The 21,739-nt window shown below is 52.4% G+C and overlaps 1 protein-coding gene across 2 annotated transcripts in view; it reads left to right on the forward strand.

Moving 5' to 3' along the window:
- Positions 1-21,739, forward strand: part of Pax7 (paired box 7) — a 90,908-nt gene that overhangs the window by 46,290 nt on the left and 22,879 nt on the right. For both annotated transcript variants that reach the window (XM_005352934.2, XM_005352936.1), the window contains exons 5-7: positions 2,601-2,800; positions 6,316-6,481; positions 7,896-8,098. In XM_005352934.2, the coding sequence (XP_005352991.1) occupies positions 2,601-2,800; positions 6,316-6,481; positions 7,896-8,098 (569 nt within the window). The remainder of the gene's footprint in view (positions 1-2,600; positions 2,801-6,315; positions 6,482-7,895; positions 8,099-21,739) is intronic.

The following is a 21,739-nucleotide window of genomic DNA, read 5'->3' on the forward strand; positions in this document are numbered from 1 at the left end:
GATGGGCCAGAGAGTTGGAAACTGAAGTCACAAGTAGGCTGCAGCCTTGGTCTCTTAAGAACTCTTTGGATCTCTGTGGGCAGTGGGATAGACAGGTTCTCCTCAGTATCCAGAGGGTTGTTATGGCAACGCTTCATCCCAGAGGACCAGTTCTCTCAAACAGCAGGAGCCTATGGGCTCTGCTTTGCTGTCCTCAGTTTGGGCTTGGGTTTGGTGCCTCGAGATGCACAAAGCTCCACGGGTCCTGGCTTACTAAGGAGGGGAGGGGCAGGGAGTCAGGGAGGAAGTCGATGGTCTGTTCAGAAGGCTGCAATCTGAAAGCAGGGAGAGAAGAGTGAGGAGGAGCAAGAGTCTGGCCATGGTACAGCACCTTGGGTTTCAGCCCTCAGGGAGGGGCAAGAGTCTGGCCATGGTACAGCACCTTGGGTTTCAGCCCTCAGCTGGCAGGATGGTCTCTGCCCACAATTTTGTTCCTGACAGTCCTGATTGCCATCTACCTAGCCAGTGTCTGAGTTCTGAATCCAGGGTAACGTGGAGGAATATTCCCTGGAGCCTGATCTTGTCGTGCCTGTTTGCTCCCCTGACTTAACTGCTCTCCTAGTCCCCATCAGGACACTGAGATCACTGGTGTGTCTGGCTCTGAACCCAATGTGTGCTGGGAAGGGAGCCCCAGGGTGCCATGTGTGCCCACCTTTGATGCTCTCATCAGAGCTAGGGTGGGTGGGCAGCTGGCAGGCTGTCTCGAGAAGGGCAGAGGAAGGGTTGACTCTGACTTTTTGTGGCTACCCTTTGGCTCTCTGACCATGGAGTATAGTGTCACAATTAGACACAGCCTGGCAGTGGTCGTTAAATTACAGAGATGAGTCCCCAGTGATCAAGATAAAGTGGTAGAGGGAAGAGGTGGGGAGGAATCCGGCCCAAGTCAGGGCATTGGCTAAGACTCTTCCCCTCCCTGTGCCGCCTGTCTCATGGCCGTGGACACAGCCCTTCGGCAAAAAGATCTCTGTACTTTTGACTCCCGGGGCCTTTGGCACCCCTCTTTCCTCAGCCTGGCATGACTTCAAAATTGCTGCTTTGTTGTTGTTGTTGTTGTTATTGTTGTTGTTGTTGTTGTTCTCAATGTGTTGTGAGTCAGGGTGGGGGAGGGGGAAGGGCCTAGACTCTTGTGTAGCCAATCCCAGGGGCATCTGAGTGTGTGCTGGTATGTAGGTCAGAGAGGAGAGTATAGACTAACTGCAGTGTAGACACTTGCCCAGAGATTTTGGACACTTCAGCCTGCCTTTCTATGACTGTTTCTCCATTGAGAGTGTGAGCAGGCAGCCTCTGAGTCTCTCTAGCTTGCCCTAGGCTGAGTGCTCTAGGCACAGAGTCTAGGTCTACCCCCCCCCCCACGCTTGGCCTCTACAGAAGCATGGTAGGTACTCAGTAAATGGTCCATAAATGAATGAATGAGTGAGAGAATGGATGGATAAATGGACAGAAAATCTCCATAGATCCCAATGGCAGAGCAAAGTTCAGGGAAAGATGAAGGAAGGGTAAAAAGAGGGAGAGACAGGACTGGTTCAGTTGCTTCTCATCGGCTCCACCAGGCCGGAAAAGGGCAGGAGGCTCAGGGCCGCTGGTGGGGATGCAAGGCCAGCTCTGTTCCCCAGGTCTTAGCCCCAACCGCTGGAACAACTGAGCAAGCTAGTTTTTGGTTTTTTGTTTTTCTGTTTTTTCGAGACAGAGTTTCTCTGTGTAGCTTTGACTGTCCTGAAACTAGCTCTGTAGATCAGGCTGGCCTTGAACTCACAGAGATCTGCCTGCCTCTGCCTCCCCAGTGCTGGAATTAAAGGAGCGAGCCACCACTGCCTGGCTGATCAAGCCATTTCTGTAGTCCCCTCCCCAGCTGGACTCAGAGCTCAGCCGGCCTGATAGCCCCTTCCTGAATAAGCCTGGCCCCAGACTTCCGCATGCGCACACACACACACGCATGCACACACACACGCATGCACACACACACGTGAGACCAAAGCCTTTACCTTGCATGTTTTCCCCAAAGGTGGAGTTGCTCCATGCTTACTGGTTTATGCTTTCCTACTTCACTTAAAGACAGGCTTACTGACAGTGCCATAAAACACAACCAACCACTCCTGCCTCAGAGCTTATCATCCTTTGAGGAATTTTCAAAATTTATTTTACATTTATTTATTTTGTAGGAGGGATTTGTGCGTACTTGCAAGTGGGTTCTCTCCTTTCACCATATCGTTTCCAGGGACTTGAATTCCAGGTAGTGTTTATGCCACCTTTACCCCCCCAGAGCCATATCCCTTGAGTTTTGAGAAATGTATGTAATCAAGACTTATGTCAGGGGCATCGATGTCGGTGAAGATAATCAAAGTGCCCAGCTGGAGGGGACTGGCTTTAAAAGCAGGGGAATGGTTGGGCAGGAGTGTTTCCCCAGTCTCCCGGGCTGGGCATGGAGGTTATCTCCCATCCTTTATTGCTAAGCCCTGATGTGGTAAGCAGCCTTTTTCCTTTAGGAGAGACTGGATTCCCAGGGCAGTGTTCAGAGAAAGACATAGGCATGACCCCGTGCCCACTGTGTCGCCCGGCTGTAGGGAATCGCCTGGATGAGGGCTCAGATGTGGAGTCAGAACCTGACCTCCCGCTGAAGCGCAAGCAGCGTCGCAGCCGGACCACGTTCACTGCCGAGCAGCTGGAGGAACTGGAAAAGGCCTTTGAGAGGACCCACTACCCGGACATCTATACCCGAGAGGAGCTGGCGCAGAGGACCAAACTCACGGAGGCACGCGTCCAGGTAAGGAGAATTGGATGCTTGCTGGAGCCCGAGCATAGGGTGGAGAAGGTACTGAGGGCAGGTCCCGAGTGTAGTGCTTGCTCCAGGGGTGCTGGAGCCAGAGACTGGGGTGGCAGGGGTACTGAGAGCAGGTCCCGAGTGTAGTGCTTTTTCCAGGGGTTTGCCGCGGGTGATCCTGGGCTCAGGGGCATAGTAACGCACTCAGCAGGAAGCACGAGTCAGTTGATTGATTTATAGATTGACAGAGAGGTGGAGAGTCCAAAGGGGAGGAGGGACACAGCGGGAGATGAGAAGAAGGAAGAAAAGGAAGAGGGAGAACGGGAAGGGAAGTGGAAGGAGAGGAGAAAGAGTAGTCAGTCAGAGAAGAGGGCAGGCACACTGTCTCCAAACCTCCCTGGGAGGAGGGCAATTTCCCAGGAGGCCTGTCTTCCTCAGGCAGGGAATGAGTTTCCCATCGCTGGAAGAATGCAAGATATGTTCTGGGCCCGAAACACCTGAAGTACATAGTCCCTAATCAATGGGTCTGGTGATGGGCTGAGGTTCAGGTCTGCATTGGGGGGGGGGTGGCAGAGGGAGAGGGGCAGCCCATCTCATCCTCCCGGCTGAGCACTGGGGATCTCTTCTGTAGAGCATAGACTAGACTCATCTCTGCACCTGCCTGGAGAGGGCTAAGACTATGGAGGAGTTTGGGGGAGGGCAGGGTGACTTGATGAGTGGCTTGTCCTGGACTGTCACCTTCATGTCCAGAGGAGGTGGCTCTGCAGAGGGGCCACCTCAAACCATGTCATCCCGAGAAGTGGCGCTCCTCAGCGACCTCGTGGCTACAAGCCACACTGTTGAAGGGGATGGAGCCTCAGGCTCGCACTCAGGTCGGGATGGCCACTCCCCCAGCCTACGTCAGAGGCTGGAGCTCAGAGAGGTGGCCCATGGGACACAGAGCTAGACTGTGGCATCTTGGCCTGGCTGACACAGAAGCTTCCATTCTTTCTGTACCCAAGAGAAGGAAGCTGACCCCGAAGATGGAATTAGAAAGCAATAAGGAAAGTCCTAGAAGAAACTGGCCTTAAACCCTCCAGGAGCTGGCGAACCTTCCTCCACTTTCCAACCCTCAAGGGGAAGAGGGCAGGCAAAGGCAGCCAGCTCATCTCATCCATCCCCTCCCCTCCTGGTGACACTGGAGCTGCAGACTGCCTTCCCGCTCTGCTTGATCCTCGCAACAGCTGTTGTCCTGGGCACATTCCTCCCAGCCTTCTCAGAGCCTAGTCTGGCAGCCTCGTGGCTTCCCACCACCCAGAGCCTGGCAGCTTCTCAGAAAAGTCCCTGGCCATCAGGACAGTGCTTTCGTTGGCCCAAGGGACAGAGAAACAGATGTCACTCAAAGTCCAAAGAGGGAGGGGTCTGGGAATGGAGGAGGCCAAGCCTTGACAAACCACAAAAAGGCCACCAGCCATTGCTTCGCTGGGTCTCTCTCCTCTCAGGGGCTGTGAGCTCCCTGGGTAGGACAGTGCAGAGAGGAAGAACCAAAAACAAAATTTTAAGAGAGGCTGACCCCAAATCTGAAGTGGTAGCCCTAAGGGAGGAGTCTAGAAGCATCCAGACACTTAGAAGTCCTGGAGGTGGGACAAGAACTCACAGGATGTGCACTCACGTCCAACAGAAGGGTCTGTAGGGAGAGGCCCCGGGTGGAAAGCCTCCAACCCCACCACTGAGCAGCTGAGCCCCCTTCAGCAGCTCAGCCTCCTCCTCCAAATGAGCTCAGGATCTTAGGGTTGGAGCTCAGTGGTCACCCAGACTCCTTTGGGTTCTGAGGCCTTATTGGCATCGCGATACCCAGTGAGGAGATGAGACCCCTGTAGATGGAAGTGTTCCAAAAAAAACACAACATCCATGGATCAGGAATCCTGGCGAAGGGTTCCTGCTGAGGGTAGCGGGCCAGGGACTCACTGCTCTCAGTGCTGTTGGGATGTTCCAGTTCCATGTGTTTTGCCACTTAGCCTCTGCTTTGAAGAATCTGTGCTCCTGGGGTCTCACAACCCTGGCACATCTCATCTCAGCGTGTGGGTGATGGGAGTGGTTGAATTCTGCCCCTATGTATCCTCCCTGTCCCAGTGTCCTTTTCTGCAAAATGGAGACATGGCAGCAGGATCTGCTGTCTTCTAGGGTTACGTGATTAAAGGCAGAGCAACACGATGTCAGGGACTGTGGTGAGCTTGTAGCTCAGTGGGCAGAGTGCTCGCCTAGCATGCACAAGGCCCTTGGTTTGATCCCCAGTGCTGTATAAACAGGTTGGTACACACCTGTAACCTCAGTACTTGGGAATGGAGGGAGAAAGAGCAGAAGTTTAACATTATCCTTGGCTACCTTTCAAGTTCAAAGCCAGCCTAGACTACAGGAGACCTTGTCAGAGTGTGTGTGTGTGTGTGTGTGTGTGTGTGTGTGTGTGTGTGAGAGAGAGAGAGAGAGAGAGAGAGAGAGAGAGAGAGAGAGAGAGAGAGCACAGTAAGCCAACACACCTTTAATCCCAGTACTCAGGAGGCAGAGGCAGGGGGATCCCTGTGAGTTTAAGCCTGGTCTACACAGGGAGTTGGAGGACAGTCTCATGGAGAGCTCTTGTTCCACCCTTGTTCCTTTCTTTTATTTAGCATTCGTTTATTCACTGGGTATTGAGCACCTATGGAATGCTCACCCTGCAGGGCATAAGGGATGCAGGGCCTCTGCCCTGGATGTCCCTAACCTGAAGGACAACTAGGAATCACTCAGCCAGGAGGAGAAAAATGGAAAAATCACATGAGGAAGGACCCAGCAGGGCCTCCCTTGAGGACTCACTTGCTCCACCTTAGATGCAGCCGTGAGAATGTTGGCATAGGAGGACTTTCCATCTGGAAGCCAAAGAGCCCGACACAAGAACAGCCTCTGGTGAAAGGGAGCAGCGTGTGTAAAGTCTAGAAGTGGAAAGGAACCCCCCCGCAGCAGTGCATGCGCGCATGTGTGTGTGTTGTGTGTGTTGGTGTGCATGCTTGTATGTGTGGACCTATGCATGTCCTATTCTAGCAGTGCCCAGGCTATGCGAGCAGGGCAGGGCCTCAGCCTTCAGTTGACACAGTTGGGTGACAAAGACATCCTTACTCAGGACATTCAGTATGTGTGATGTTCTCTTGGAGGGCTTCCTGGAGGAGCTGGAGGTTTAGAGCAAGGATTGGAGGCCTTGGGCTGGAGCACAGGCCTGGGAAGAGTGCTAACAGACTTCTCCAGGCCTCCTGTTGTCCTGGCCTGTGGCTGTCACCTACTCCCTCTAGTTCTTAGTGTAAAACAGGGGCCATTCTAAAAGACCTCCCTGGATAGTGGTGAGGGGACCCTGCCTTTGAAGCTCCCTGCAGACCATCCTGGGCTGTTCAACGGTGCCCTCTGCTTCTTGGAAGAAGACACTTACCAGCTGGGAGCTGCCTACTGGGTACCACCTCACCCATGCCTCAGCCCTCCTCAGGGACGCAGGCTCAGCATCTTCTCCCCTTCAGGTCTGGTTCAGTAACCGCCGTGCCCGCTGGCGCAAGCAGGCCGGAGCTAACCAGCTGGCTGCCTTCAACCACCTTCTGCCTGGAGGTTTCCCACCCACTGGTATGCCCACCTTGCCACCCTACCAGCTGCCGGACTCTACCTACCCCACCACCACCATCTCGCAAGGTGAGTGTCTGCGATTAGAAAGCGAACCATCCTATTGTTTTTTTTTTTAAAGATTTATTTATTTATTATGTATACAACATTCTGCCTCGATGTATGCCCGCACGCCAGAGCAGGGCGCCAGATCTCAGTACGGATGGTTGTGAGCCACCATGTGGTTGCTGGGAATTGAACTCAGGATCTCTGGAAGAGCAGCCAGTGCTCTTAACCTCTGAGCCATCTCTCCAGCCCCGAACCGTCCTATTGTTATGACCTTGAAACTCTGGTCACTCAGGGCTAAAGAGCCAGCCACTCCCACCCCTCCACCCTTCAGGGCTGCACTGGGCCACTGAGACCCCTCATTGAAGGAAGAGCCTTTGGATGCAGTTCTTCAGGTAGCTTCTAAGAGGCCACACAACCCCAGCAAGGGAATGCCGAGGGAGGGAGGTGGCAGGGAGAGAGCCCAGGATACCCAAGGGCCCTCGAAAGTAAATGTTTCCTCCCATTTTTCCTAGATGCCCCCTCCCTGCATCTTGCTCCCAACCCAGCACACAGGAGGAACCTCTTGACTTCTGAGGCACAGGGCTGCCTCCTGAAGAACCTGGAGGCTGACATTCCAGAGGTTAAGGAGGCAGAGAGCCCTGCCCATGATTTGCAATAAGAAATCAAGCCAGTGCTGGAGACAGCTGTCCCTGTGCAGAGGGATGCTACTGAGCCAAATAGTGTAGTGTAAGTGGTTGCGAGGAAAACCAACTCTAGTTCAATCATTTCAAGCATAGTTCACAGGCTGGCTCAGCGGTTAAGAACACTGGTTGTTCTTCCAGAGGTCCTGAGTTCAATTCCCAGCACCTATATGGTGCTCACAAGTAATGAGATCTGGTGCCCTTTTCTGGTGTGTATAAGGACAGAGCACTCATGTACATAAAATAAATAAATAAACAAACAAACTTTAAAAAAAGGAAAAGAATTCAAGCATAGTTCACTCATTGATTGACCTTGACTCTAGCCCAAGCTGACTGAACCCCAGAGGCCCCTGTCCCCTCTCCCTATAAGCTAGGACTCACTCTTGCTTTGAACTCTTCTCCAGTGTAAATGAAGGCACCTGACAGGTCCGCATTACCCTCAAAATGCTAACAGGGCAAGTTTGGGTAGACTATAGTCCTCTGCAGGTGCAACTCGCAATCCATTTATTGAGCACCTACTGTATACCTAACACAAAGTGCCAGGGCCTATCTGTGTGCAATTTGTCTGAGGTCATCTGGATGTCAGCTGGGTGGCAGTCAAGCCCGAGCCAGTCTATAGGACTGCCTGAGAACCAGCTTGTTTCATTCCAAGCCACTTGAGAAGCTGGTCCCTTCTTTCCAGAGGGCATGTCTGGGTGGGAGGGTCCCAAGGCTGCTTTGCCACTTGCTTAGGACCTCTCTGGGTCTCTCCTCAGATGGCGGCAGCACAGTTCACAGGCCCCAGCCCCTTCCACCATCAACCATGCATCAGGGTGGACTGGCTGCAGCCGCTGCAGCAGCTGACACCAGCTCTGCTTATGGAGCCCGCCACAGCTTCTCCAGCTACTCGGACAGCTTCATGAACCCGGGGGCCCCCTCCAACCACATGAACCCTGTCAGCAACGGCCTGTCTCCTCAGGTAGGTGGCCTCTTTGCTCCATTTGGGGAGTCTCATTGCCAGACTCCTGCTGGCCCAACCAGAAGGACTCAAGGGTAACCCAGGCTGTTTTTCTCCCACAGGGGAAATGTGTTACTCAGAACTCAGTGGCCTTGGGAAGCCTCTGGGCCTGGGGACCCTGAGAGAATTTGAATGGGAAACGAATGTTTCTTCTTCCTTTCCTTGCCTGTGTTGTGATCATGGCTTCCTCTTGCTGCCAAGATTCCCTCAAATCAGCAGGGACTGATTATAGGACCCACTCTTAGCCCAACAGCCACTCCAGGCTTGATAACTGACCCATGGTGCCTTCGTGTGCCCCAGGCACTTTCCTACAGTGAGCAGGAGAAGCTAGGCTCCGGGTTTGAATCTAGAACCAAGAGTTCTTCCTAGATCCAGCTGACACTCACTCCATGCCTTGTTTGTTGTCAGGAGTGACCAATCACTGGGAGAAAGGGATCACTCCTATTGGTGGAGAGAATTGCTGCCAAGGTGCTGGGCCAGAAACTCAACTCTAGATTAGAACTTAGAAACTCATTGGTGTGTCCTTGCTGGCTCAGTCACTCATGACCTAATGGAGTCAAGGCTTTGGGAAAAGATGGAACAATAACAAAGAGCTTGGAGTGGCTCTCGGTGGGTCTGTTGAGCAGACCTGATGCTTGGAGTCTGAGTGATTTTTTTTTTAGGAGTTGCTGTGCTTGCTTCTGTAGTTGTAACAGGCTCCCAAGTCCCCTGAGGAAAGAAGTTTATCCTACCTCCCACCTGCTATGTCCCTCTTCCTCCCGTCTGCAGAAGCCAGGCTTGGCAAGGCGGGCAAACTGATCTGAACAGCTGTGTTATGCGGGAGAAGGTGCAGTCTTTGGGGGAGGCAGAGAGCCTCCTTCTGCTGCTCTGGGGCCAATGTACATCTGGGTACCTCAGCTTTGCCCTGTTTACAGAGTTTATTCCTAATAGCCTACCAGAAACACAGCTGAGGTATGTGGATGATTACGTGCGTGTGCGTCCATCTACTGATGATTATAACTGACCTAGGGTGGCAAGGGTACCCTCAGAACAGCAAGGCTTGAATGGAGTCTGGAAGTCAAAAGTCTCAGCGTTTCAAAGTCGCCACTTAACTCAGAGTGAACTCTCATCTTCATGGCTCTGGGGTCTTGGGAGGGATCTGTTGCAGGGAGGGAGGACAATTCATAGTACAAATTGACGTCCCTTGTCCTCTGTCCCCAATAGGAAACTCCCCCATGGTTCACCTAGGCCCGCTAGGAGTGTGTCACCTGAGCTGAGCTAGATTAGCACACTATCACCCAGAATCAGAGATCTGGCCCCTGACACCTGGATAGTGTTAGCCATGCAAGCTGGAAGGCGTTTTTGTTTTTCCAGAAACCAAAGGGGGTCCTGTGTGTGGCTGAAGCTGGGAAACTTAGGGATGGGACCAGCATGCATATCTTGCTGGTGGTCTGTGGCTGCCTGTGGGAAAACAGACCTCTTCCATGCTTTAGCTAAGATCTCTTTTTCCCTACATAATGAGCTACATGATGAGCTGAAGGCCAGCCTGGGCTACAAGAGACACTGTTGGGAGAGAGGAGAGGGAAGGCAGGCAGGTTGGCAGGGAGGTTGGCAGGGAGGTTGGCAGGCAGCCTTTGCAAGGTGAGTCCTTCAGGTTCTCAGCACTGCAGGTAGATAAGATGGACTTTTGCTTCCAGTTCTTCTGGAACTGGAACAGCGTGAAAGGCCTACAGGACAAGGAAGAGACCAGCCTGATGGAAGGGTCCCAATCTGATGGCAAAGCAGAACCCCTGATCTTAGGAGAAACATGGCAGAGACACATTTCTTGTCTCAGGTGTCCTGATGAGATGGCCTCCCTTGTTGAGGTCCCAGTGGGATGTAGCGACAGGTGTCAAGAGGCTGTGACGGGCAGCCAAACATATCCATCCAGAATCCAAGAAAAGAGTCAGGACAGGAGCGAAGTTCTGCCACATAGGGGACTTCAGGCTGCAGGCAGGGGGCCTGCGCTGGGCCTCTTTGGGGGCACACTTGTGGGATCTAAGGGGAGAAGTCATTCCCTATGCTCCCTTCTCACCCACCATTGGTGGATGGACTTGGGAGTGGAAACTGAGGTCCGGGGAGGCCTGGTGTGCCAAGAGTCTCGCAAAGTCACACTCTAGACCCTGAGTCAAGGGCTCTTGCTGCTGTGTCACAGAAGGTGGCATGGTCACAGCTCACTCTTACTCCTCACACCCTCACTCACCATCATCTTCTTTGACCCTCTCCATATTTAGTTTCCTCCAAAATAGTCTGTAGGAGGGCCATGAGTCACATGACCATGATCTCAGCAAATCAAGCCCTTTTGTCCTTTCCTCTTCTTGGCTCCTTCTTCCTTTTCCCTCCTGTGCCTCGAGTAGTTATACGGCACCCTAATGGATTGGGGGAGGGAGTGTGGCTCAGAGACAGTGTTGCTGACCTTGCACTAGGCTCTGGACTTGACCTCTAGCAGTATAAACGTAAATAAATGAACAAATAGCTCAGTGCTAATTACAGTGACCATCAACACAAAGTTAATGCTGAATTCAGGCCCAGGCATAGAAGTAGCAAAATGTGGTACTTGCTTCCATTCCTAGAATTCTGGCAGTTGTCTTATGACTTCCATTCTGCAGGTGGGAAGACTATGCCATCCAGGGTCATCCATCTATCCATCCACCCATCCATTTATCCATCCATCCATCCATCCATCCATCCACCCACCCATTTATCCATCCATCCACCCATCCATCTATCCACCCACCCACCCATTTATCATCCATCCATCCGTCCACCCATCCATCTATCCATCCACCCACCCATTTATCATCCATCCATCCACCCACCCATTTTTCATCCATCCACCCATCCACCCACCCATTTATCATCAATCCATCCATCCATCCATCCATCCATTTATCCATCCATCCATTCATTCATCTATCCATCCATTCAGGCACCCATCTATCCATCCACCTACCTACTACCTCATCCATCCATCATCCATCCTCCCTCAATCTCATTTTTCCATTCATCATCCTACCCAACCAGCCTCACATCTAGCCATCATCTCATTTATTCGTCTATCCATTCATTCACTCACCCACCAAGTCCACCCATCCATTCATATATCTACCATCCAATCCATCCTTCCATCAATCTACTTACACATCCATCCATATGTCTATACATTTACCTGCCTACCCTCCCACCCATTTATCTTCTCATTTATTTATTCATATTCCTATCCAACCACCTGCCCACTCATCCCCTATCCACCCACCAACAAATCCACAAATCCATCCATAATACAGTTTTTCCATATATCTATCTATCTATCTATCTATCTATCTATCTATCTATCTATCTACCCTTCCACCCTCCCATACTCCCTCCCATTTATCCATTCACTACACTATCCATCCCCCTATCCACACACCTATTTATTCATCTTATTTATTCATATTTCCATTCAACCATCCATTCACTCCATATACATTTCCATCTACCTATCTATCCATCCACTCATACGTCCATTCATTTAATCATCCACCCACCCATCCATCCATCCATCCATCCATCCATCCATCCATCCATCCATCCAAGGTGCTGTGCCAGTCTCTACCAGACTCTAGAAAGCATCAGAGCTAAGACTGGGACAGCCTGCCTGCAGAGTCCACCTTGCTCTTGGGTTGTATCTGCCCCATGAAGTTGATACAATGGTCCATATAAGAGAAGCTTTGTGTGATGATCCAAACAAGGAAGTTGAGGTCCAAGGCCACAGGGGCTGCTAAGGGCAGATCTGGATTCCAAACTGGCATCCTCAAATGGCAATATTCCTTTCCTCCCTAGACAGAGCTTTAGAACTGCATGGTTATTGACAAATGTCAACTCCCAAGTACTTCTCAATGGCAGGGGCCAGTTCTGCCTCCATCACAGTCCAAGGCCTCCAGGGGGAAACAGACCAGCAAGGTCAGACGCTTGACACCAGAGCCCATGTAATCATCTGACCTATTTGAAGACATTCAAGTCCCACAACACTCCTCCTGTTGGGGAGGTAGTCTTCGGGAGAGGTTAAGAAATTCACAGAAGGGCCTCAGAGCCAGTGAGCGTAGAACTGGGGTTCTGACTGAGATCTACTTGACCTCCGAACCGCACCACTCCTGACCTTCAATAAGACAAAAGCAAGGCAGTCCGCTGACTCTTGGGACGGATTTCACCTGTACAAGAGACTTCCAGCCTCTTTCTCCTCTCACTTCCTCTTTGTCCCCACCCCTTTATTGGTGACATTGCGTTTCTAATAAGCATTTAAAATGAGTCTTGCTGGACCAGGGATGAGGAAGGAGGAGGGAGCGAGAGACATGGGGGCAGGAAGAAGGGGCGGTGTAGGGGGGATCATGGGGTGTTCAATAGCCCAGAATTTTTAAAAACCTGATGCAAATCATTGGTAGGAGAGAAAATTACGTGCAATTATGCCCTGATACTGGAAGGTTTGCCTAGCCCAGGCAACAAGATCTCATTAACAAGCAGAAAATAAGATTGAAATGGTGTGTAAAAGAGCTGAAAAATGAATTTGAATGCTGCGTTTGTCCACAATTACCCCCTCCTTCACACATATTTTATTGCAATTTTTTTATTATTCTTAATCCTCCATTCCTCAAAGCAGATTGGGGGCATCCTGGCATTACCCGGGCATCAGGAGGAGGCGTGAAGGATCTTCTGCTCCCCTGAAACGAGATCTTCCAAGGTTGGGATTTGGAGGGATCGGAATTCATTTCTCAGGCTTAGCAGGTTGTAGGGACACAGGGCTTTAACCCTAGCCAGAGTCTCCTCTGCACCCCCTCCCACCCAGCACTTCCTTCTCCTCCCTTCTTAGGTGTCTCTCCCGGCATTGGCTTCCTTCCTTCTGCCTTAGCGCAGGGTCTCTATGCTTCCCTTTTCTCAGGGAACCTTCCACTCAGGCCCCACAAGTGGAACTTGGCTGGGTTGGAAGAAACCTCAAGGTAGACACCAAGTTTCTATTATTATTGATTCTATTATTTACTATGCTGTGTGACCCCAGGGCAGCTTACTTAACCTCTCTGGGCTTCATTTGCCTCACCTAGAAGGAGGGACATTCTCCCTGGTTCTCAGAGGAGAATGGAGATTTGAGCAAAGGACTTGGCACACAGTAGGTGCTTGTTAAATGTGCATTCTCTACACCTCTATGCCTCAGCCTCCAAACTGTCCCTCCCTCCTTCCCCCTTCCTTGCCCTCTCTCTCAGCCCTATTGGTTGGCTGGGAAATGGCTGTGCTGGTTTCTTCCTTAGAACAGTGTGGTGTGCTCAGCCGACCCAACCTGGAAATAGCAATGCCGGGGTGCAGGCGGCCCTGCTGTACAGAAAGCATGGGAGGTTCCCCACTGTGCTCCCCAGAAGGCGAGCTGAGAGGGAAGGCTGAGATAACTCAGACTCTGCGTGGCTTCCCAGGGTCAGAGGACAGTCAATGGAATCATTCCCACCCTCCCTTCCCTGCCCCGTTTCTCGTCATGACTGGCAGTGCCAGTGTAGGGTCAGGGGTCAGTTTCCAGACAGGACCAGGAGTCTGTGGCTGGACTTTGTTGGATCCAAAGCCCAGTATCATTTTTTTCCCATCTGCCCTCCTCAACTGGCTTTCCCCATACCCAGCAATAGTCCATCTCTTAGACATGCAGGCCACACCTGCCAGCCCCCAGTTAAAGCCAGATGGGGCAGCAGCTGGGGAACATGTCACCATCACTGTGCTCTCCAGGGGTCCCTTGCATCTCTCCTTCCCACCAGCATTCTGGGCCTGGCCAGCTCTGGCAAGGAATTAGCCACTGCAGAGGTATGAGCCAATGGTCTTGGTGGCCAGCTTTTGTCCCGGCCTGGATATACTGAGCCTCCGTTGCCAGGGCCCAGACCCTGCCAGTGCCTGCTATCCAGCCATTCTGCCTTTGTCCGAGGTCAGCCACCTCCGTGGAAAAGCTGAGTTATTTCCCACTGGCTGCTGCTTCTGACACAGCCACCTGCTTTCATCCATCAGAGGCCACGGCTCTGGTCCTCAGGGAGAGAATGGGCAGACGCCTCCAGTGAAAACAGAGCTCTGTTTATGTCTCTGCTCTTGCCCTTTATCCTGGGTGGAGGGAACAAAGGGGGGCCAACGGTGGGGACTGACTCCCTAAAACAGAATGGGAAACCTCTGGGTAGCTAGCTGAGGTGCGGGTACCATGCCTGTGCTGATCAGGGTGAATGACTTGTGGTTTGGCTTTCAGGGTGACACTGGGGACTCTTTGATGATTGAAAGGACAATGGCTAAGTCTGCTGGCCCTCTTTTGGAATGAAACCCGAAAGAGCTGCAGCTTAGCCTACTATAGAAATTACTACATCTATCTAAGTGTCCCCGTGCACCCATGGGAGAACTGTGACCAGAGCCACCCTCTGTTCCTGTGTGGGGCCAGGGGCATCAGGAGGGACAAGAGTTTCTGTGGGACTCCACATCTCCATGTTTCTCAACACACTGTCGCTTGGTATCGCTTGTCATTCTCAGCATCCAGAACATAGTAGGTCACCAGGAATGGTTGGTCCACCCCAGGCCTGCAGACTTTGATGAGGCATAGCTGAGATCGGCTCCCACAGGGACTTGGAAGCAGCTGCACTTGAATTCTTCATGATGCCTGTCAAGTTCACTGGGCACAGTACACAGGGAGGCTTGGGAAGAAGGGATGGGAAGACTCTTGTGCTCCAGCGAGGTGCATTTGGGGGAGGATGATACCTTCTCCTCTCCTCATCATGACTCTTCCCCCACACACAAACATCACTGGAGAATTGATTGTGGACAATCCTGAGGGTTTTCTGGTTCGGCAGGAAGAGTGGAGGAGATATGCAAGACAGAAGGGCTGCATCATGGCAAAGACTGTGACAGCCAATAACAGATGCAGCCTGAACCGGTGGTGTCAGTCTGCGTGTCTGTCAGGGTTTCCGTTTCAGCTCCTCTCTCTACTTGTGTGACCACAGACAACCTACCTGAACCTACCTTCTGGGCCTCCCTCTCCTCGTCCACACCACTCATCTGTAGCCTTAGAATTAAGTGGGGGGCTGGGGGCGAAGCTCAGTCGATAGAGTGCTTGCCTAGCATGCAGGAAGCTGGGGTCCATCCCCAGCACGATAGAAACAGAGCGTGGTAGTGGGCACCTGTAATCCCAGTACTCAGGAGGTAGAGGCAGGAGGATTAGAGGTTCAGGTTGCGCTTAGGCTACATGTCAGGTTAAAGGCCGACCTAGGATAGATGAGACCCTACCTAAAGGAAGGCAAGAAGAAATTCAAGGGAAAGAGCCCTTGCCACTCCTTTACAAGGTAGGGACTTAATAACTGGGTTCTTTCTGCTTCTCCCACTCTGAGCCGAGATCCTACTGTGAAGAAGTCTTGCTGTGCCCAATCCTCTGCAAACCCAGGCAGTCACCGGTCAGAAAAACTGAGAGATCGAAACTCTTCCCGAGCTTTATCTCAGACTCACTCTGCGGTCTGATGAGATGTGTCCCTGCTGTGGGCCTCGGTTTCCCACCTCATGCCAGTACCCCAGCTGGGGCTGCTGCGCTTCCCAGAAGGCCAAGGGTTTAGCTTTCTGGAGCTGCTTGGCTTGGTGGGAAAGAATGCAAATGACCAGTTTCTCTTCCTTTCTGGGTGATGCAGGGACTCGGAGAGAGAAGGTACAGGGCAGATGGGGAAGAGAAAACGAGGGAGGTTAACAATTAATATTACAGGCTGGCCGGGGGGGAGGGGGAGCTTGAGAACTGTCCTTGGGCTTCCTAGTGGAAGCAGGAACTGTCCAGAAGCCACAAGGACCCCACAAAGGAGAGGTGGGGGGGGTCACATTGAAGGTCTCCAAAGGGCCACACTCTTCCTGCTTCCTGGTCCTGCACCTGCTGCCCCTTTGTTATAGGGCCAGCTCCCCCACCCCCACCCCACCATCCCCTGGAACCCAGCCCCGTTTACTCTTTTAGACTTCTCCTTCTGGAAATGTTTTTTGGGCCCCCTCCTACTGGGCTAGCCATACTTCCTCAGGCTTTTTTATCAGTTTTTATCAGCATATGGAAAGTGCCTGAATTGTTAGACAAGTGCTTTTAAGTAGTAATAATGATGATTACATTTTTTTTTCTTTTGCATGCTCATCCCCAGGCCAGATGTGTGCTGAGCCCAGTATGTGGGCCACTTTAGTCCATCTTTAAAACATCCCCTTGGAGGAGGCCCTGGGATCACTTCTGCATCACGAGTGGAGGCAGGGAGAGGAGTGGAGCAGGTTAAGCAATCTGTCTAAAAGTTAACACACAGGGCAGAGCCTGGACCAGAATCCAGCCAGCCTGGCCCCAGACACACTGCTCTTCCTCAGGGCATGTCATAAAGATGGGTGAGAGTATAAAAATATATATTTGTTTATTTACTCTATGCATGTGCACATGCATGCATGATATGAGCACCACAGTGTACATATGCCAATGGAGGCCAGAGGACAATTTGATGGAGTTGGTTTTCTGGGTCCTAGGGATCAAACTCAGCTCTCAGGTTTGGTGCAAGGTCCTTAATCCTCTGGGCCACCTCTCTGGCTCTCTGGTAGGATCTTGCAAAGCCCTCAGTGGGACTCTCTGACCTTAGTTGATCACAGACTGCTCTAAAGGAGAATAACAGAGGTCAGAGACAACCGAAGAGCAGAGGACAGAAAAGGGCCGAGGTTGGGAAGAGTATCCACAACACTGTCGGTCCACACCTGTGTGATCCAGGCAGCCTTTCTCCTGCCTCAGTATCCCCCCCCCCATGGAAAGCGAGTCTAAGGAACCATGTGTCCAAATTGCACCTGCACAGCCTGTGTGCCTTGCTGAGGACCACAAGGGGTCCAAGGTTGCAAACAGCGTGGGCCTAGACTGAAACTTGTGCTTCCCAGAATCCCTTTCCTTCCCTGCTGCTCTCAGCAGCTCTTGGTCTCCATCTTGTTCCCTCTGCTCCAGGCTCCTCTCTAACCAAGGGTCTCCCCTAACCGCTCTGGCTCTCTCCCCAGCTGGGACACTTCCTTTAGCACCCTTCTCATTTGGGACAGGTGTTCCTTTGTTCGACCACCCACAGAGTTCTTTCTCCTAAAGCGAAGGGCAGAGGCACTGGAGACTCTTGCCTGGTGTGAAACTCCTGGGGATAGCTAGGTCTGGGCTGCTTCCCCCAGGTGTGGTTGGAGACCCTCGGAAGAGCAAGCCAGACTGGGATCTCATTCCTATGTACCTTGGCTGTGGGGATTCTCTCTGCCTGCACTGTCCAGGGAGCGTGGGCAGCCTTTCCTTTCCTCTTCCCATACCTCCCTCACCTGAGGTCCCAGCCCAGAATGTTCTCTCAGGCACACAGCTGCTAAGAGTGTATCTGTGGCTTCTGTTCATTCCTCTCCTGTCCCCATCCTTTCCTCGGCTCCAGCCCCCGCTGTCTCTTGATTCATGGGCCCCATCCCCACATCCTCTTGGGTCCCCCCCATCTTACTCTTCTGCATACCTGAACACAGGTGCAGGCCCTTCTCCCTCAGGACGTTCCTCATTCCTCAGTTCAGACCCTCTTCCTTTCTTCCTCCCTCTCTGCTGGCAGTCCCAGTCCCCACCCCTGTTGCCCGCCCTAATTTCTCCTTTTTCTCCGCACCTTTCCTTTCCCTGGCTCAACAGAGAGCCTCTCCTTCCTCATCTTCAGTCCCTCCTTCACCTCTGCCACGATTCCTCATCTCTCTGGGCAGCTCATTTAACCTACACTGCGTTGAGGCCGATCTGGGTGCAGGATCCCCAGGCCTTGTGTGGGGGTGGGGAGCGGGAGTACCGGGATGGGGACAAGGACGGGGGCGGGGCGGGCAGCTGAGGCCCCTCCCGCTCCGCTGCTGCTGCTTCGGCTGCCGCGCCTTTGATCCATGGCCTGAGGCCGCCTGACAGTGGAAAATGCGGGGAGACAAAACCACTCAGTCAAAGTGATTCCCAACAACTGTCTCCCCGAGATAAGGACTCACTGGGCTCCGCAGCCTGCTTAATTCCTGCTGCCCGGCCTGGGATCCTGTGCAGCAGCAAGTCAACTGGCAGCAGAAGCAGCTTTGAGAACCAGCCTGGTCCCGAGACCCAGGATGGGGGGCAGCTCCGGGTACCGACATCAGGGGTGAACCCAAGACAGGGGGTTGTGTATCCGGTGATACTGGCTAGGCCCCCTTCTCTTTGCAGTTTCGGGAATCCTCCTTGTCCCATCCCCACCAAGGCACTTTCCCTCTTTCCAACATTCTCTGCCTCCAGCAAAGGCCGCCTACTCTTGGTCCTCAGCTCTTTCACCCTCCACTTTCCCCAGCCTCTCTCATTCCTGTGCTTGTAGCACTAGCTTTGCCTTCTAACTTTCTGGATAGTTCTTGTTCCCTCTGTAGAGCATGGTCCAGGCTGTCTGTTGTCCTGTGTCCCCAACACAAAGCTTTACACATAGCAGGGACCCGGTAAATGCTCAGTACTAGGGACAGAAAGTGGACCAGCCTTGTTTGGACCCTGCCTCCAAGAAGCAAGAAGCCACCACTGAGACAGAAGCCTTCAGAGAGGAAGGCATACCCGAGATAAAGTAGGGGGTGGTCTGTGGGTCCTAGACACCTCCACCCAGGGGCATACTTCTTGGCATGACAGTCAGGTCTCTAGGAGGCTGGTCTAGGCTCTCTGTCCTTGGCAATAGGGTCTAGAAAAGCCCCATTGATAGGAAACTTCAGGGACCCCATGATGGACAACTTCTCACCATGGTGTTGGCACAGAGAGCTTTTCGTGTGCCTGGTGGCAGAAGCAAGGGTCAAAGGAACTGGATTCGGCTCAGGAGTCCTGACAGCCAGGACTGGAAGGGGAAGTTATGAGAGTTAGTGAGCACCTGTGGATGCTGGGATGATGCAAGCAGAGCAGATCCTTCACAGGCAAGAGAGAGAAGATCGGCACCAGGGTTTTCCAGAGATGGGCATCAAAAGAATCTAGGGTGTTTGTTAAAACTCAACTCCCAGATCAGTCCATGACAGTCATGACAGGTCTGCAGTGGGCACAAGGAACCTGCTCTTCAAGATGGCACTAAGTACCTGAGGGAGCCCATTGGCAGCCTGGCACCCCAGAGCACTGGATTAATACTGGCAATATTGCCCAGCATGGCTGGGAGACCCTGCCAAAGACCTTCCTGGTTTCATATGCTTGGGTCGCCTGTATACCTCAAAGGCATGTCAACCCCCTTTTCTTTATAATATGACTCTGAGAGCAAGTGGAACATTCCAACAGTCCCACTGTGTGGAAGAAAGAGGCAAGGGAACTTTTACAAGGGGCAGTCCCCTCCCCCAGGCTGGAGAGATGGCTCAGTTGATAAAGTGTTTACTATACAAGGCAGGAGGACCCAAGTTCAGTCCCCAGCACCCACCTAAAACTCTGTGTGACATGGAACAGTTGTAACCCCAGTCCAGGGAAACAGATAGAGAAAAACCTCTCGGGCTCTCTGGACAGTTGGTCTAGCCTGAACAGTAAGCACGGGTTCAGTGAGAATATTTGTCTCATAAGGTGAAAAGCGATTAAAGAAGATACTTGCAAGGGCTGCAGAGATGGCTCAGTGGTTAAGAGCACTGCTGCTTTCCCAGAGGATCCAGGTTCAATTCCCAGCACCAACCTGGCAGTTCATAACTCTCTCTCTAGCTCCAGGATCTGATGCCCTCTGGCCCCTCTGGCCCCTCTGGCCCCTCTGGCCCCTCTGGCCCCTCTGGCCCCTCTGGCCCCTCTGGCCCCTCTGGCCTCTGTGGGCGCTACAGGCATACAGATACACCCATGAACATAAAGTAAAAATAAATAAGTATTTCTTTAAAAAAAGAAGACACTTGATATCCATTTACCCACCTCTGGTCTTCACATGTATACCCAGGCATGTGAATACACACCCACACACGTGAAAATGTGTATGGTCATGCATGCATGCATGCGTGCATGCCAGCTCTCTCTCTCTCTTATACACACACACACACACATACACACACACACAACCACAACCACAACCACACATCACTCCCTCCGAAAAGGAAAAACACAATTGCCTGTCAGTAGAGTCTGTTGGGAACTGCACTGACACTTTGTCCCCAGACATCTCAGAGCTGGGCGACACCCTGGAATAGCCTCTGTCTTACATGGCACCTGGAGAGGCCCTGAATCTTGGCTGACAGAGAGACTTGTTATTAGGCTTCTCTGAACCTGTTTCTGCTGCTGAGCCAGGGCGATGTCTTGACAGAGCTTGGTTAGTCATGGGTCCAAAACAGAAACATCAGCAGCCTTGTGGGTAAGACAACAATGGCCAAGGGGACAGGAGACCCACCCCGCCCTCTCTCTGTCCTTCCATCCTGCTGTAGCGCAGACCTCTGCTCCCCAGGCCCAGAGGACTGCCAAGCAGAGCTGGCCTGAGGCCAAATGAGCGAGACCCTCTCATCAGACCAGGGCTGTCTGACCAGAGGCATCAGAGGATTAAGGTCCCATGAGGGCCCTGGCAAGTGTCTTATCATAAAGGGGACATGTCCAGGCTGAAATTGAGATGTGGTGCCCAGGGGCAGAAGTCCCTGATCCTTACCCAAAGGGCTCCCTTTCCCTTCCAGCCACAGACATGCCTTCCCGGCCTGAAACTCTCCAGCATCCTTCCCCGAGCTCCCAGGGGGCTCACCCGACTCCCAGCCAACTTCATTCAATCTTGCTATCTCTGGGGTGAAGTAGCTGCCGCCATTGGGGTTTTGCTCTGCTTTGAGCTGCATATCACATCCTGATATGATTACTGTATGTAGCGGCTGAAGTAATGGTTCTCTTTGGTTTCTACCCTGCTGGGCATAGAACTCAGTGCCTTGTAGGTAGGTGCTGGGCAATTGTGTTACTACTGAACTACATCCCAAGCCTTTTTTGTCCCCACTGACGGTAGTCTGATGGTGACTGAGCACCGAGGACCAGGACCCAGGACCCGTTGTCAGCCTGTCCATTTTGCTGACTCAGATGTGAAATCCAAGGTCAGCATGCCAGGACAATGTCAGAATTCCAAACCCAGATCTACTCTGGGACAAATGTCCTTCCCTCTGATGGGCCATCTCAGTAGGAGGGACAGGCTTGTTATCACCTTGGCTGCTCAGATCTAGGCTGTTCTTTAGAGGATTCCCAGGGATACTGTGCCCTGAAGGTATGAGCAGTCCCAGCCAGGTGGCTTCTCCAATCTTCCTCTCCCAGCAACCCAACTTAGATTACACCACCCTGGGCAGCGGAGGGCGAAGAAAGGTGGGCATGTGAAAGGGAGCCCCCAGATCCCAGGGGCCAAGAGGAAATGGCAAGGGAATAAGACAGGTAGCCCAAGGGGTCCTCAACCTTGAGGTCTATAAGAGCTGTCCTGGCCACCTACTGGACCAGGTTCAACCAGGAGGCATATTGGGGGCAGGATGGACAGAGGGAAACAAAGAAGAAAAAGTCCATATGTTTGGACAGATGGACCAGAGAGCTGCCTTGTGAGACACTGGAGAGAGAAGGAAGGTGGGTCTGAGTGATAATACAGAGTCATGGAAGGAAGAGAGGAGGAGGAGGAGGAGGAGGAGGAG

The sequence above is a fragment of the Microtus ochrogaster genome, chromosome 10 (assembly GCF_000317375.1).
Source record: "Microtus ochrogaster isolate Prairie Vole_2 chromosome 10, MicOch1.0, whole genome shotgun sequence".
NCBI lineage: Eukaryota > Metazoa > Chordata > Mammalia > Rodentia > Cricetidae > Microtus > Microtus ochrogaster.